The 16,470-nt window shown below is 32.1% G+C and overlaps 1 protein-coding gene across 1 annotated transcript; it reads right to left on the reverse strand.

The window, feature by feature from the left end:
* Positions 1 to 4,194: 4,194 nt before the first annotated feature.
* Positions 4,195 to 16,123, reverse strand: LOC131876033 (uncharacterized). The gene is made up of 3 exons (XM_059220797.1): positions 15,962 to 16,123; positions 4,715 to 4,795; positions 4,195 to 4,362 (listed from the first exon to the last, which is right to left on the reverse strand). Exons 1-3 carry the CDS (start codon positions 16,121 to 16,123, stop codon positions 4,195 to 4,197), a joined length of 411 nt encoding a protein of 136 aa, XP_059076780.1.
* Positions 16,124 to 16,470: the final 347 nt, after the last annotated feature.

The raw sequence follows: 16,470 nt of genomic DNA on the forward strand, positions 1-16,470 counted from the left end.
AACCCTATTCTTCAGTATTTTTTAGATGTCTTCCCTAGTGAGATTCTGGGTATGCCACCTAAGTGTGACATTGAATTTTGGATTAACTTGGTTCTTGGAGTAGAGTCGATTTCTAAGGCATTGTATTAGATGACTACACAGGAGTTGAGTGAGTTGCGACTATAGTTGGAGGATCTATTAGCTAAGGGTTTTATTCATCCTAGTGATTCTCCATGGGGAGCACCAATCTTATTTGTGAAGAAGAAGGATGGATCTCTTTGCTTGTGCATAGACTACTGGTAGTTGAGTAAGGTGACAATGAAGAATCGATATCCTTTGTCGAGGATTGATGATCTCTTTGATTAGATTAAGGATGCTAAGGTCTTCTCTAAGATAGATCTTAAGTTAGGGTACCATTAGTTTTGAATCCATGAAGTAGACATTCATTAAACAACCTTTCATACTCGTTATGGGAACTATGAGTTTACAGTGGTTGCATTTGGACTTACAAATGCACCCTCAGTTTTCATGAGTCTGATGAATGGGGTATTTAGAGCCTACCTTGATATATTTGTTCTTGTATTCCTAGATGATATATATTGACTTGTTCGAGGACTATGGAAGAGCATGATGAGCATTTGAGATAGGTGTTGTAGTGCCTCAAGGATAATAAATTGTATGTCAATTTGGCAAAGTGCAAGTTCTTCTAGACTGAGGTAAAGTATATGGGTCATGTTATCTTTAGAAAGAGTATTCTCATAGATACTTCCAAGATTCAAGCAATTGTGGATTGGCTAGGGCCTACCAATGTGGCTGAGGTTCGTAGTTTTATGGGCCTTGTAGGATATTATCATTGGTTTGTTCAAGGATTATCGAAGATAGGCCATCCCATCACTTCTCTTCAGTGGAAAGGGAAGAAGTTTATTTGGATAGAGTAGTGTGAGGCATCTTTCAAGACTCTTAAGGAGCATTTGACTAGTGCACCTATTCTAGCTATGCTTGATCTAGTAGGTGATTTTGTTGTGTTCACTGATGCTTCTCTAGAAGGATTGGGAGCAGTTCTTATGCAAGATAGACACATAATTTCCTACAAGTCTCACAAACTCAAGGACCATTAGATGAACTATCCTACTCATGATTTGGAGTTAGTGGCGGTTGTCCATGCATTGACAAGATGGAGACATTTTCTTCTTGGGTATGGGTTCGAGTTGCATAGGGATCATTGGAGTATGCAGCATATCTTTATGTAGCTAAACTTGAATGCCAAGTAGAAGGGATGGGTGGGGTTTTTCTATGAGTTTGACTTTGAGGTTAAGTATATGCAGGAGAAAGATAATATTGTAGTAGACGCATTGAGTCAGAGGAGACATGAGTTGTTAGAGATGAATCTCAGTATGGATTTGAGGAGCTAGATTCTTAGAGCACTTCCTTCAGATGCTTGGTACAAGGAGGTGAAAGAGAAAATGGACTCTGGGAGAGAATTGGAAGGGAGATATGTAGGATATTCATTGGAATCAGATGGTCTTTTGCACCGTTTAGGCTGTATTAATGTACCATCAACATAAGGACTTCAAACTTTGATATTGATAGAGGCACACATACAATTTACTCAACACATCCACATGTCAAGAAGATGCACGCAGAGCTTCGATGTTTGTACCATTGGGGTCCGATATGAAGTGAGATATAGTCGATTTTGTGTCTCAATGTTTAGAGTGTCAAAGGGTGAAGGCTGAACATTAGCATCCAACTAGTTTGTTGCAGTCTAACCTGGTTCTAGATTGGAAATGGGATATTATCTCCATGCACTTCATTATTGGTTTTCCACTCTCTTCTCTTAGACATCATGTTATCATGGTTAATATTGATATGTTGACCAAGGTGGCACACTTTAACCTAATTCTATATTCCTACAGAGCAACGATAATAGCTCAATTTTTCATGGAAGATATTGTGAGATTGCATGAAATTCCCCATCAAATCATATCTAATCAAGATCCTATATTTACTTAATCATTGTGGACTTCTCTTCAGCAAGCCTGAGGAACTCGGTTCAAATTTAGTTCAGAATATCATCTCAAGATAGATGGATAGACGAAGAGAGTTAATTAGGCTCTTGAGGATATGCTTCAGATGTATGTCATGGATCAACAGTCATGATGGGATGGTTACCTATATTTGGTGGAGTTTTCTTACAATAATGGATACCCTAGTTCTATTGTTATGTCCCCTTTTTAGGTTTTGTATGGTAGGCCTTATCGTATGCCTTTGAATTGAGATCGATTGGAGGATAGAATTCTTTTAGGACCGGAGATATTACAAGAGATGGAGCAATGTGTGTCTCGTATTTAGGAGCATCCGATGGTGACATAGGATAGACAAAAAAAGTATGTAGATGCTCATAATGTGGATCGACAGGTTTTTGTAGGAGATAAGGTGTTCTTGAGTATACACCCGCATAAGAGTCCTGTCTGTTATGGAAAAGGCTCTAAGTTGGCACCACGTTTCATTGGTCCATTTGAGGTTTTGGAGAGGATTGGTCTTGTAGCTTACCATTTAGCATTGCCACCCAACTTGTCTCGTATTCACAATTTATTTCATGTATTAGTTTTGAGGATTTGTTTTCCAAATATAACACATGTATTGGACTGGAATACTTTGCAGGTAGAGAACGAGGAACTTTATTTGAAACCTGTGCACATTATACAGTATCGGGGCTGACCCTCAGGGGTTGAGACATAGAGAGAGAAAGGGTCCAATGGGACCTGAATGATAAATCTTTAGCGACATGGAAGGATGTAGTGTGCATGATAGATCTCTTTCCCTATTTGTTCTCAGGCTTCCAAGAGTAAGCCTAGGCCTACAGGGGGAGGATGTAGTGTCCCTCCTTGATAAAATTTTATTTTGATGCATTGTAAGACATTCATGGACTTGTTGAGAATACATTTATGATACTCTTAGTAGATGTTTATAGTTTTGATCATATGATGATGTTACTTGTAGATGACAATTATTACATATTGATAGATGATACATTATGCTTTATATGGATGATGATATATTATGGACTATGTTGTTGTTGAGATTTATGACTATTTATTTATGCATATTCAGTGGTTTATGTTTACTTATGATGTTATCATGCTAAGAGCTAACATTGCTTGATAATTATAATGGATATGATGATGATCTTGATGTTATTGATGATATGTCTTCATTATGATGTATTTGTATTCGTGGAAGGGATGATGTCATACCACTCATTACGAACGGGGTGTGGCATTATGATTCTCTTTCCACCAGTGTGTATACTTCATGACTGTATTATATATATATATATTGTGCAGAGACATTTGGTGTTATATAGGATTGCAGGTACAAGACATTGACTCCACTTGGCTTCATAGGTCTGAGCATGTCTCTAATCCCAATGGCAAGTTGAAAACGAAGAATGATATAATATCCTATCACATTCTAGGCCTAGCCAATACCTTGTTAGTTCTAGCATTTTGGTTAAGTTGTCACGTGTCGTTTATTTAACTAAAATACCTATATTTTATAAATAAAATTTATGTAGAGAACGCCAGGAGATATCAAATTTAAAAAATCTTTATCTTTAGCATAGATTAATTAATTTCATATGGTTAATATTTATTAGATTTTAGTCTTATTTAAGAATATGAAATGATTTGCATGAAAAAAAATAGAAGCTTCTTTTAAATCTAGATTTAAATTTTTTTCATATTTAATAAATAATAATAATAGAAAGTTGCATTTTAATTTAGATTTTACTCTTAAACTTATTTTTAAATTATCTACTCTCTAGTCTTTATTATAGATAATAATAATAATAGAAAGTTTATTTTTAATTTAGATTTTAGTCATTAATTAATTATTTTTAAATTTCTAATCATTAAAATTACATGGAAAAAAATGGGTCGGTGCCACTATAGAGTAATTATTATATGGGTTAGTTATATTGTGGTAATTGATTTATTAATAATGTTATAAGTTTATTTATGTAATTAATAAATAATATTCATTGTGAGTTTGATGTTATTAAATAAATTATTTTAACTCGAATTATTGTTGGATCCTTTTTGAAAATTTAATTTATTGGATTATTTATTTATTTAATTGAGATTTTAATTGATTATTTTATTTGGAGATTTTATATTTGAAATTGCTAATTAATTATTACACCGAGAGGCGTTCCTATACAGTCGCAGCAGGGGGAGTGAAGGATAGAATAAAATGAGAATATTCTATGTAAATCTTAGAAAACTGAAATGTGATGGAAGACCAAGCACCATCTGAAGCTGCATGGACCATAATGTAAAACTGTTCACATGCCTTGTCTATGCCTCCAAAGATATGATTCGACTGTTATAATTGAAAACAACAGTTACATGCAACAATTGGAAAGAAGAACTACAAATGCATTTGTGAATGTTCCTACAGCATTCCACATATGTATTGGCAAAGGAAATGTTAGGAAAAAGGCATACAATTTGGATTTACAACAACCAATAATCTACTACGAAAAAAATATTTCTCTGTAATCTCCACAACCATTTCTATAGATCGCCTTGAGTTGGTGGCCTCAACGAAACTTGATCTAAGACCTCAGGTACAAACTTATCTATCATCAATAATTTATTTCTAGCCCTGCATAGACATATCTCAATATTAGTATTTCTTATTATCATATGTATGCAGCAATGCCAATACTGACCTTATCTCGAATTCCTCTAGATATCCTTTGCGTTGCATTACCAATAGTAGAACTTGCTTCTCTGTGTTCTTCTTTAATCACCTATGCAATAATCAAAATAGAATATGAGTTTCCATTGTTTTAATTTTATGCAAATGGGAGGGATGTAGTTGTAATCTGCGAGATGTTCAATAGAGAGTGTGACTATTCATGGATGTTGTAGCTCATCATAACTCTATTTTTTTCTCTTTAAATAAATTATTTATTGCATATTTTGACTGCAGATCTTCTATTTAGTTGTTGCATAATAGCAGTATGGTAAAATTTAAAAGATTTGTTTTTTTCCCTTTCTTTTAAAGAGATAAATGTTATAAAAAAAGTCACTTTTTAAATGTTAGTTAAAATTATTTTTTTAGACATTAGATTATTGTGAATGTTATTACTATTTTTTATATATTTGAATTTTATCTACATTAATTTATTTTATTATGGAGAAAAAAATTAATGACTAAAAAATTGAATATAAAAATATATAATAGTCATGAATTTGGTAAAAAAAAAATTATGATTTTGTTTAAATTCAATTATTCAATTTTAGATTGTCTTAAATTTGATGATAAGAATCTTACTATCTTTGTAAATCTCAAAAATCAATTATAAACTATTTCTTTCTAAAATTAAGATTTAGTTTAATTTTAGATTTTGAAATGATTTGCATGTAAAAGGATGAAATAAAATAGAAATTTTGTTGATTTATTTAGAAAAATATAGAAAAATTCCATTTAAATCTAGATTTTAGTTTTAAAAAATTAAAAATAAATTTTAAATTATTTTAGAATTTGTAGTGATTTGCATGCAAAAAGGAAAATAGAATAGAAATCTTATTTATATATCTACAATTTTTTTAGAAATGTTCTATTTATATCTAGATTTTATTTTTAAATTTATTGTAAAACTAATTGTTGATTCAATTTAAAAAATAAAAAAAAATAATTGAGTTTAATTTTAGAAATTCAATTGATTTATATGCAAAAAGAAAAAATAGAATAGAAATGTTGCTTATATATCTAGATTAATTTCTATTTTTTTTAAAATTTCGCAAGTAAAAAGATACTATTTAAAATTAGTTGATTTATGCAAATACCTACACAACATAAGTTTAACGTCAGTTCAAAAATGTATAATAATATATTTTATATGAATAAATATAATAAAAAATAGAAATATCAAATTAGTATTTGATAATATTCATTTACTATTATTATTTAGTGTAAAAGTATTACTTTATTTTACTTTAAAGTTATTTATAACAAATATAGATTATAATATAAATACCATAATATGTTCTCTAATTGTTTTTAAAACATTAGGATCCTTAAATTAATGGTTTCATTTCTTTAGAAGTTAGTAAAAGGGAGCATTGATAATCTATACTTAGAATAGTCATGTATTATTATTTCCTTTTGATATTTGACAATGAACTTAGAGAGTATATGGAGTTATATTATGAATCACTTTAATCAATGTAAGATTGTCATATTATGCATCTTAAAATATGAAATCATATATGAGAAGAAAAAAAGAAAGAATATATGAGAAGCACATCAAAGATTTACAATACTTTTACATCAAGTATTTTTAGTTATTACGAGGAGAACATCAAAGATTTGCAGGCCTATTGCAATGACCTTGAATATATTTATTAACTAAATCCTAATACTTATTGTAAAGATAACTCTAACTATAATTCAAATCCTAACCCCAATTTTATCTTTAAACTTAACCCTAATCCTAACCATAATTCTATCTATAACCATAACCTAAATCTATTTCTATATGATATTGTAACCCTAATCATAAAATTGAATCTACCTATAATTCAAACCCTAACCTTAACCCTATTTTTATCTTTAACTCTAACCCTTACCCCCATGGTCCTAACCCTAACACTAAAAGTTAACCATGAACCTAATCTTAACCCTTATCCTAACGTAAATCCTAACCATAAACATAATCATAAATTTACTAGCCTTAAACATAATACTAAACCTAACCTTAACCATTATGCTAATATTAACCCTAAACCATTATCTTGCTCGTAACCCTAACCCTAAACTTTATCGTTAACCCTAAACCTAACCCTAAACCTAACCCTTATCCTAATGTAAACCCTAACCCTAAACATATTACTAAATCTAACCATAACCATGATGTATATCCTAATGCTAACCATAACCATAACCCTAAACCTAAGGTCATAACCATAATGTTTATCCTAACCATTACCCTAATCCTAACCATGGTGTAAAACCTAACTTGAACCATAACTATGATCCAAACTCTAACTCTAAACATAATCCTAACCATAACCCTAAATAATCCTAACCCTAACCCTAAATATTCCTAACCTAAACCATTATCTTACTCATGACCCTAACCATGATGTAAACGCTAACCTGGTCATGACATAAACCTCAACCCTAGCCATAATATTAACCATAATACTAAACTTTAACCCTAAAATCTAATGCTAACCCTTACCCTAACCACAATCATAAACCCTAACCCCAAACATTATACTAACCATAAACCTCACCATGATGTATATCCTAATGCTAACATTAACCATAACCCAAACCATATTTTGAACCCTAACCATTATCCTAATCTTAACCCTAAACCATTGTCTTACTCATAACCCTAACCATGATGTAAACTCTAACTCGGCCATGATGTAAAGCTTGCTCCTTACACTCATGGTCCTAACCATAACACTAAAAGATAACCATGACCCTAATCTTAACCCTTATCCTAATGTAAATCCTAACCATAAACATAATCATAAATCCTAACCTTAAACATAATCATAAATCCTAACCTTAAACATAATACTAACCCTAACCCTAACCCTAACCCTAACCCTAACCCTAACCCTAACCCTAACCCTAACCATGATGTATATCCTAATGCTAACCATAACCCTAACCATTATGATAATCTTAACCCTAAACCAAATTGTCTTACTCATAACCCTAAATTTGATATAAACTCTAAACATAATTGTAACACTAATAATAAACCCTAACCCTAACACTAAACCCTAACCATAAGGCTAACCCTAAATTTGATATAAACTCTAAGCATAATTGTAACACTAACAATAAACACTAACCCTAGCCATAAGCTTAACCTTAACAATAAAACCTATCCCTAACCCTAACTCTAAAATTGATATAAACTCTAAACATAATTGTAACACTAACAATAAACCCTAACCATAAACTTAACACTAACACTAAACCCTAAATTTGATATAAACTCTACACATAATTGCAACACTAACAATAAAGCATAATCCTAACCATAAAATTAGCCCTAACACTAAACCCTAACGATAACCCTAACCCTAACCCTAATTGTAATCCTTAACCATAACCCTTACCACAATCCTAAACCTAAATGAAACCCTAACCTTGAAGCTAACCTTAACCATAATATAACCCTGATCATTATCATAACTTTAACCCTGAAACCTAATCCTAATCATAACCCTTAACCCTAACCCTAACCATGATGTAAACCCTAACCCTAGCAATAATCCTAGCCATAATTGTAACCCTAAGCATAACCATAAACTTAACCCTGACTCCAACCCCAACCATTATATAAACCATAACCCTGACCATAATTCTAAACCTTAACCCTAACCTAACCATAACCATAACCATAAACCCTAACCCTAACAATAATCCTAACCATAACCCTAACTCTAACTATAGCTCGAAACCTATCCCTAATCCTAAGAATAAATCCTATATATAATCCTTATCCTAATCTTAAACCCTAACCTAAACCATAACCTTAATCATATAATTCTAACCCTGACCCTAACCCTATTCTAGCCCCAACCCTAATCCTAACCCAAACCCTAATTCTTATAGCTATCATCACATACTATCTTTGATTGCAATCTTAACCCTAACCCTCCTAATCTTAATTATAATTCTAAGCCTAACCCTAATCCTAATTTTTTTTATAATTAATAATTATAATATTTAACCTTAACCCTAATTACAATCACTAAGTTTAACTCCAATCCTAACTCTTACCCCAACCCTAACCCTAATCCTAAGTATAATGCTAACCCTCATTATAATTATAACTCTAACCCTCATTATAATTATATCTCTAATGCAAAACCTAATCCTAAGCATAAACCTAACTATGATATTAGCCTTAACCCTAACCCTAATCTTGAACTAAAGCCCATCATAATTTTTATTCTATCATGAACATAATCTTATCTATTACCATAGCCCCACCCCTAACCATAATCCTAACCCTAACTCTAACCAAGATTTAAACCTTGACCCTCATATTATACACTTAATAACTATAAGACGATATTACAATTTCAAAATAAGAATATATTAGTATTATACTTATCATATAGCACTCTATTAATATAATATTACCAATAAAACTATAAAACAAAAATATTATCTAAAAATAATTTAAAATAATAATATAATAGATTTAAAATATTTCAAATTTATATTATGAATATTATTTTCATTAAATTATAAAATAATATCATAATAATCAAAACAATATAAATTAATAATAATAGTATTTTATAATATTATTGCACAAACAAATAGAAAATAATAATAATTGCAATAATAATATTACATGTTATTGCAACAAACATTAATAATATAATATTATATATAGTTCTATTTTGATTTTTTTAATTGTTTTCCATGTTGTGTCGTGACTGCTACTAGCTTACATATATTTGATTTTAATCAAATATATATAAAATACGCCAAGAAATATCCTTCTCGAGGCACCTATTTTTATCATGTACCCCGAACTCTAATAGGCGCTTCTAGAAGGATATATCTCGGCGTATTATATATATATATTTGATTAAAATCAAATATATGTAAGCTAGTCCTATTTCTACAGTTTCTTGTACTATGGAGCAATTGTATTTTGCGATTATCTATTTATAGTAGATGATGTATATTTGTAATAAGAATATATGTACATGATGTAATATGTAGTCTTACGATGATTTATGTAATGTTGATAGAGAGACATTGATATACATTATATATGGACATTGAATATTTATGGATGTTATATATTATCTTATTTGTAATTTGGTAATGATGTTATGATACCCTAGGTAAATTGAAAATTGAAAGATTGGAAGAATGTAATGAAGTTAAGAATGTTATTTGTTCATATAGTTATTTCAATTTGTGCACTTCATTGATATGTTCAATTTATGCATGTAATTCATTTATAATTATGAAATTATTGTAGTGTAAGTTGTTGTTGTTATCTTTTAAAAAACAATTCTCTACTTTTTTAGTTTATGTGTTCGTTTATCTAGGGTTTTGTGGTGGGAATTACATTTGTTATAGTTTATAAATTGACCTGAAGCCACAACATAATCATTGAGGATATTTTTTCAATGTTTAGCTTTACTAATAGAAGCAACCCCAAGGAAAATGGTGTCATCCACAAACCGTTGATGTGTTTCAGCAAGCAAAGTGGAAGCAGCCTTAACTCCTTTTATAAAACCTAAATTATACAACTTTTTGTAATTTCTTCACAAGGATTTAGCCACAAGAATGAACAATTAAGGAGAAAAAGGATCACCATGTCTGAGGCCCCTACCATTGGAGAAATATCCTTTAGGAGAGCCATTAAACAAAACATAATAGGTAGGAATATTAAAACAAGCCTCTAGGATCTTCAAGAATCTACCTTTAAACCCAAACTTTTTAAGAACCTCCATCAAAAAAGGCCATGAGACTTTGTCATAGGACTTGGAGATATTATCTTTAAAGACCGTACTAGGGTTCTTGTTGTAAAGCATAGAGTGATTCAAATCATAAGTAACAAACACAACATACATAATGTGCCTTCCCTGGACAAATCCCTTTTGATTGTGAGCACCGAGGCTTCACTTAGTGGACCTGGGTTATAGCATGTGCATTCATGGCATACTAAAGAATCCGCCTATTTTCAAAAAATATTGCCTAAAATTCTTTTGTGTCACCCCCTTCCAATACATAGGTTGAATTAAAAACCCCCCTATTTTCACCAAATATTGCTTTTTTTCATAGCCCAAATAAAAAAACCTCCTATTTTCACTGAAAGGCAACATATTGTACCCTCATTTTTGAGATATTAAACCCCCCCTTGGAGATATTATCTTTAAAGACCGTACTAGGGTTCTTGTTGTAAAGCATAGAGTGATTCAAATCATAAGTAATAAACACAACATACATAATGTGCCTTCCCTGGACAAATCCCTTTTGATTGTGAGCACCGAGGCTTCACTTAGTGGACCTAGGTTATAGCATGTGCATTCATGGCATACTAAAGAATCTGCCTATTTTCAAAAAATATTGCCTAAAATTCTTTTGTGTCACCCCCTTCCAATACATAGGTTGAATAAAAAACCCCCCTATTTTCACCAAATATTGCTTTTTTTCATAGCCCAAATAAAAAAACCTCCTATTTTCACTGAAAGGCAACATATTGTACCCTCATTTTTGAGATATTAAACCCCCCAATATAAATGCATGTGATATAATATTGCCTAGCCAATGAAGCCCCTGTCATTGTGAGAAACTAGCTTATCATGGATGAGTTTAAGTTTGAAAATCACCAACTTGGCTAAAATTTTGTATATGGTACATTACAAAGACTAATAGGGTAGAAATCCTGCATGGATGAAGCATCATCTTTCTTTAGGATCAAAGCAATGAAAGTTTCATTTACCTAATTAAGAAGTTTGCCGGATTTGAAGAAGTCCTTAGTCATATTTAGAATATCATTAGCCACAATATCCCAATGATCTTGAAAGAAGGCAAGAGGGAAGCCATTAGGACTCGGGGACTTGAAGGTGCCAAAAGAAAACATTGCCTTTTTAACTTCATGGTAGCCAATTTGAGCATCTCTTTCAAATTAAACTGGGGAACACCTCCAAAACCTTATCCATTTTGGCGCTATCCAAGTTTATCTATTCTTGAAATTGGGAGAAGAAGGAGACAACCTCAACCACTATATCCTCCCTCTTAGTAAGAATAATGCCATCCTCACTTATTAGTTTCCTTATCCCGTTTCTTGATCTGTGTTTCATAGTGGATTGGTGATTTTTTTTTTTTTTATCACATTCCTTAAGCCATTGAATCGTAGACTTTTGCTTCCAAAGGACCTCTTATTATTTCAAGATTTTAAACCATTAGTTTTCTTCTCTCTTTCCTTAGCACACATAACCTCATCCATATGTCCTAGCTCCATCTGATCCTAGATTTCCTTGAGCTCAAGAGATAAAGACTTTTTATTTTGGAAAATATTCCCAAAAGAGATTTTATTCCAACCTTTTACTATGTCTTTAATTTGTTTTAGTTTTTGGGTGACAATGAACATATGAATACCATTGCAAGGTAAATTCCACCAATCCACAATCAACTTTTTAAACTCGGGATGGAAAGACCACATGATTTCATATCTAAAGGGGAAATGACCTATCTTAATATAATTTTCCCAATTTAGGAGAATAGCATTGTGATTTGAGCCAGTTCTGGCTGCCTTGTTTCTTAGAGGGGAAGAGGGGAGAGTTAAAATCTCCACCAATCATCCAGTAGTTCATACTATGACTTTTAATGATATCAGTTAAATATTTCTACAAAGTAGCTCTACCACTCTTAGTGTTAGGAGCATAGACACTAATCAAATTCCATTTCTCCCTCAAGGAAATCTCTTCCAATTGAACTGATATAATATACCTATTACAAAACATAAGATTCCCCTTGAATTTAATGGAATTTCAAAGGAAAGCCAATACCCGAGAAGCCCCATCAGCCTCAAAAACCACAAAATGCCCAGTATTCCAAATGTTTTTTATTCTTTTCTTAAATATTTCTTTATTCATCTTAGTTTCCTAAAATATAAGGATGCCAATTCTATTCTCTATTAAGCAACACTTAAGAAAATCCTATTTAGTGGGGCTATTTATCCCCTTTAAGTTCCAAGAAAGAAGTTTCATTTCAGAAAATAGAATTACTTGAGGCAACAGAACCAGGGACATGGACCAATTATCTCTTCTTGTTCTTAACCCGTAACACATTCTCACGGATTTTCTGCTTTCCACTTGCAACATCTCTTGCAGCTTCTTTGATTCTTGAATATTTTTAAGAATGCCTCCCAACTTTATTGTCTGAACCCAAATCTAGTTTTTTTATTTCTTCTGTTTAATATTAACTTGAGTTCATTCACTATCTTTTTTACCACCCTTATTTGGAGAAGCAAAGCCAAGTAAGGTGAGAGAATATTTTAAACTCTTACAGTCAGTTGACTTATCGACCATCTTAAGAAATTTTTTCTCCACCTTGGATGATAAAAAAAATTCACCTTCCCTTATATTATGGAGAGAACGTGTCTCTACTTGTTTTTCCCAAGCCACAATTGGGGAATTATATTCTCCCTCTAGATTTTTTAAGTCTTGATTAGGAGGTGAAAGAGGAAACTCAGATCCCTCGTTCACCTTAGAAATGTGATCCTTTTTTAAATCTTTCTTCCAAACTAATAGATTCCACACCTTAGACTTTGCAGACTTGGTAGGGCTTGACTTAAAACACATTGACTTATTTTCCTTTCTTTTTGTAGCAGGAACCTATTTTTTTTTCCCTCTAATAGGGTCCATCTCCTCAAACTTATTAATTTCCTAATCTGTTTGTCCATCAACATGTTTAATCTTACTGAGGTTTGAGTCTTTATATATTGACTTATTTTCATTTCTTAGTGAGTTTGAAGCCTGATTTGTACCAGTATCTAACTGGTTGAGGGAGAAAGGAGTAGAAAACAACCTAGGGGCTAGACCATTAGGAGGTTCTTGCATCAAAACCTCCACACCACCTTTGTGCATTTGTAAACTTTAATTTTGGTTTGAGTGCAAAGGGACATCCTTCGGTTCATAATTTTGGGGTAGTTGTTGAATCTATTTTCTCACAACCATCGAGTTCATACTTTGGTTATTCTTTTTATAGGTAACACTCAAGTTTCCAAACTTATTGCAGTTCAGACAGTACAAGGAAGCATTTTTCATATTCCAAGATTTGATCCCATTTGCCAAACTTAGATCTTAGAGTGATCGAGGTGGGAAGATTAGTGTTAATAGCCACATTGAAACAAATCCTAGCAAAAATCAGCCTCGATATCTACATGCTAAATTCATTAACAACCAAGAGGGTTCCAAAAGAGTCTACGATAACTCTTAAGACGTTGTAGTTCCAGAATTCCAAAGGAAGACTTAGGTGACGAATCTAGGTAGAAGAAACTGCCCCCAGATTAGTAGAAGGTTCAAACCCAGGTTTCTATTTGCAGAGAGAGAGAAAGTTTTTCAAACTTTTTTCAAAAGCCCAAGGACCCCTGTCAAAACTCTAATCAGATCTTCATTGTTAACAAAAGTAAATAAAAAGAGTCTTTTAGACATAGTATCTATGGTAACACTTCCTTTTAGTTTGTAAATCTAATTTGCCCATCTCCTAATCTGATCCATATTAGGCCAAAAGGCGAGAAACTTACCTATCAAACAGAGCTTCATGTCTTGAACAATGTTATCCCTAATTTCATCTGGAACAAACACTTCCAATCCTTCCTCTAAACAGATGGCTAAAGTTTTACCTAGGATGATCAGAGGATCCTTATTCCTTGGGGTATTATTCCCCACAAGTTTGTCTACATATGTTGCAAGAATCTCACAAGCAAAAGAGGAGTCCAACCCTAAAGATGGTGAATCAACAACAACAAGGACAACCAAGCCAGACCTCATTATTGAGGTGGAAGCATCTGGTGGGAGCGCAGAGGGTACAAAATTTGAAGGGGGGCCAGATGGAACTCCCCTTTTGGCTTGCCCATGAGGGCGAAGGAGAAGAGATTTAGCAAAAACAGGGGCGAGAAAGAAAGACGTGAATACTACCAACTATAGTGCTCATGACAAGTAATGTGTTAATTTTAAATTTGTTATTATAATTTTTATAATTCATAGGTTAAAACAGTGATCAATATTAAAATGTTTTAAGCATGGATTAAAATATTTATTTTACTACTTTCATTATTTTATTAATTCATGTCATAAGAAATGTGATTGACCATTTTATCAACTGTTTACTGCCATTGTAGGTCTTTTAGATTAATTAGTGTAGAGTGTGATTATCGATATACAAGTTTACAAGCTTTCACCATTAGATCTATTCAAGCTAATATTAGTAATATTTCCATTTCTAATTTCTTTATATAGAATTCATTCTACTGTTATATTATAAGTTTAATAAAATAATACAAAAATTATTCCAATCAACTTTTATATAACTATACAAACAATAATAAAAAATATCAATTTTGTAAAAACTAGAATAAATTTATACCAAATGTATTATTATGATAATTATATTTACAATCAATTCAAAAATAAAAATAACAAATTACTATTAATTATTTAAACCTTATTGAATTTATCAAATTGTCAATCATTCATAATATTTGTAGCATATTTATATTTATATTAAGATGGCCTTAAAAATATCTCCATATTTTATAGCCCATATATTTAATAAAGGCATCACACCCACAAAATTTAAAAAACAATCATGTTATTTTTCTAATTTTCAATAGTGAAAAGTCAATGAAAATATTTAAAAAAAACTTTTATATCCTAAAGTATATATCTTAGTATCTGTTCATTTTTTTAATCTTTATTGACAGTGGATGAACTTCGTTATTTTCAAGCATTTATAAAGGCAATCTTATTTCATCTTATCCATCGGATATAATTGAATTAGCCTTTTGAAGCATATATGCCTATCACAAAATTTTCTAATTTCTGAATGCTTCAAAGGTTAAACATCTGAAAATTTATCTTCGTGTATATAGTCTCCACCACTTCTTGGTCTCCGTATTTCCTAACTTCCTCCACCTTGCCATCATCATCCTTGCCAATTTCCTCTTCCTCTTCTTATTCCAATTTATCGCCCTCCTCCTCCTCCTCCACCTTACCTTCCTCCTCTTCCTCCTCAACCTTGCTGCTTCTTCCTCCTCTTTGTCGTCCTCTTCCACCTTGGCCTCCTCTTCTTCTTCCTCTTTGCCATCCTCATCCTCATCCTCCAGCTTGCCTTCTTTTCCTTCTTCCTCTTTGTTGTCCTTCTCCTCTTTCTCTTTCTCTTTCTCTGTGTTATCCTCTACCTTGCCCTCTTCTTCTTCCTCTTTTTTATCATCATTGTCTTCGTTGTCCTCTTCCTCCTCTCTATCCTTCCCTTCTCCCTGTTTCTGTTCCTCCTGACCGACCTCTCGTTTACCTTCATCTTCCTCACCTTCATCCACACTGCGGTAACTGCTGTTATCCATATTACTGGACGGACAGGTTGTCTCCTTTCAAATATATTAATAAAGAAAAAATCAGAATGGAATTAGATGTGCATGAACTGAACGAGGCAATGAATAGAGATGCAGAAGCAGTAAGCACATTTCATTGCTTCATTCCATCCTAACTTGATTTGAATATCCAATGCTATTTATGGACAGAATGTTGAGAGTTCCAAAATACCGATGACTGTTCATCTTCATATTCCCGAATTAATCAGCACTTGCAATTGTTTCTCGACGGTTGTATGATAAACTAATCAAAAGGGATTAGACCCACGATCCTTATGTCCTATGATTTTGTGTTAGTTGGCTCCAAAAGATTAAATTTT

Source organism: Cryptomeria japonica, chromosome 5 (assembly GCF_030272615.1).
Source record: "Cryptomeria japonica chromosome 5, Sugi_1.0, whole genome shotgun sequence".
NCBI lineage: Eukaryota > Viridiplantae > Streptophyta > Pinopsida > Cupressales > Cupressaceae > Cryptomeria > Cryptomeria japonica.

Bases quoted from the DNA above. Each gene is read 5' to 3' on its own strand.
- LOC131876033 (XM_059220797.1), bottom strand. From the start codon at position 16,123: ATGGATAACAGCAGTTACCGCAGTGTGGATGAAGGTGAGGAAGATGAA. The intron at 4,796-15,961 runs GTAGAGGATAAC...ATTATTGCATAG, and splicing joins AGGAAGAAGAAGAGGGCAAG to GTGATTAAAGAAGAACACAG. The intron at 4,363-4,714 runs GTCAGTATTGGC...CAATTATAACAG, and splicing joins CTAGAGGAATTCGAGATAAG to TCGAATCATATCTTTGGAGG.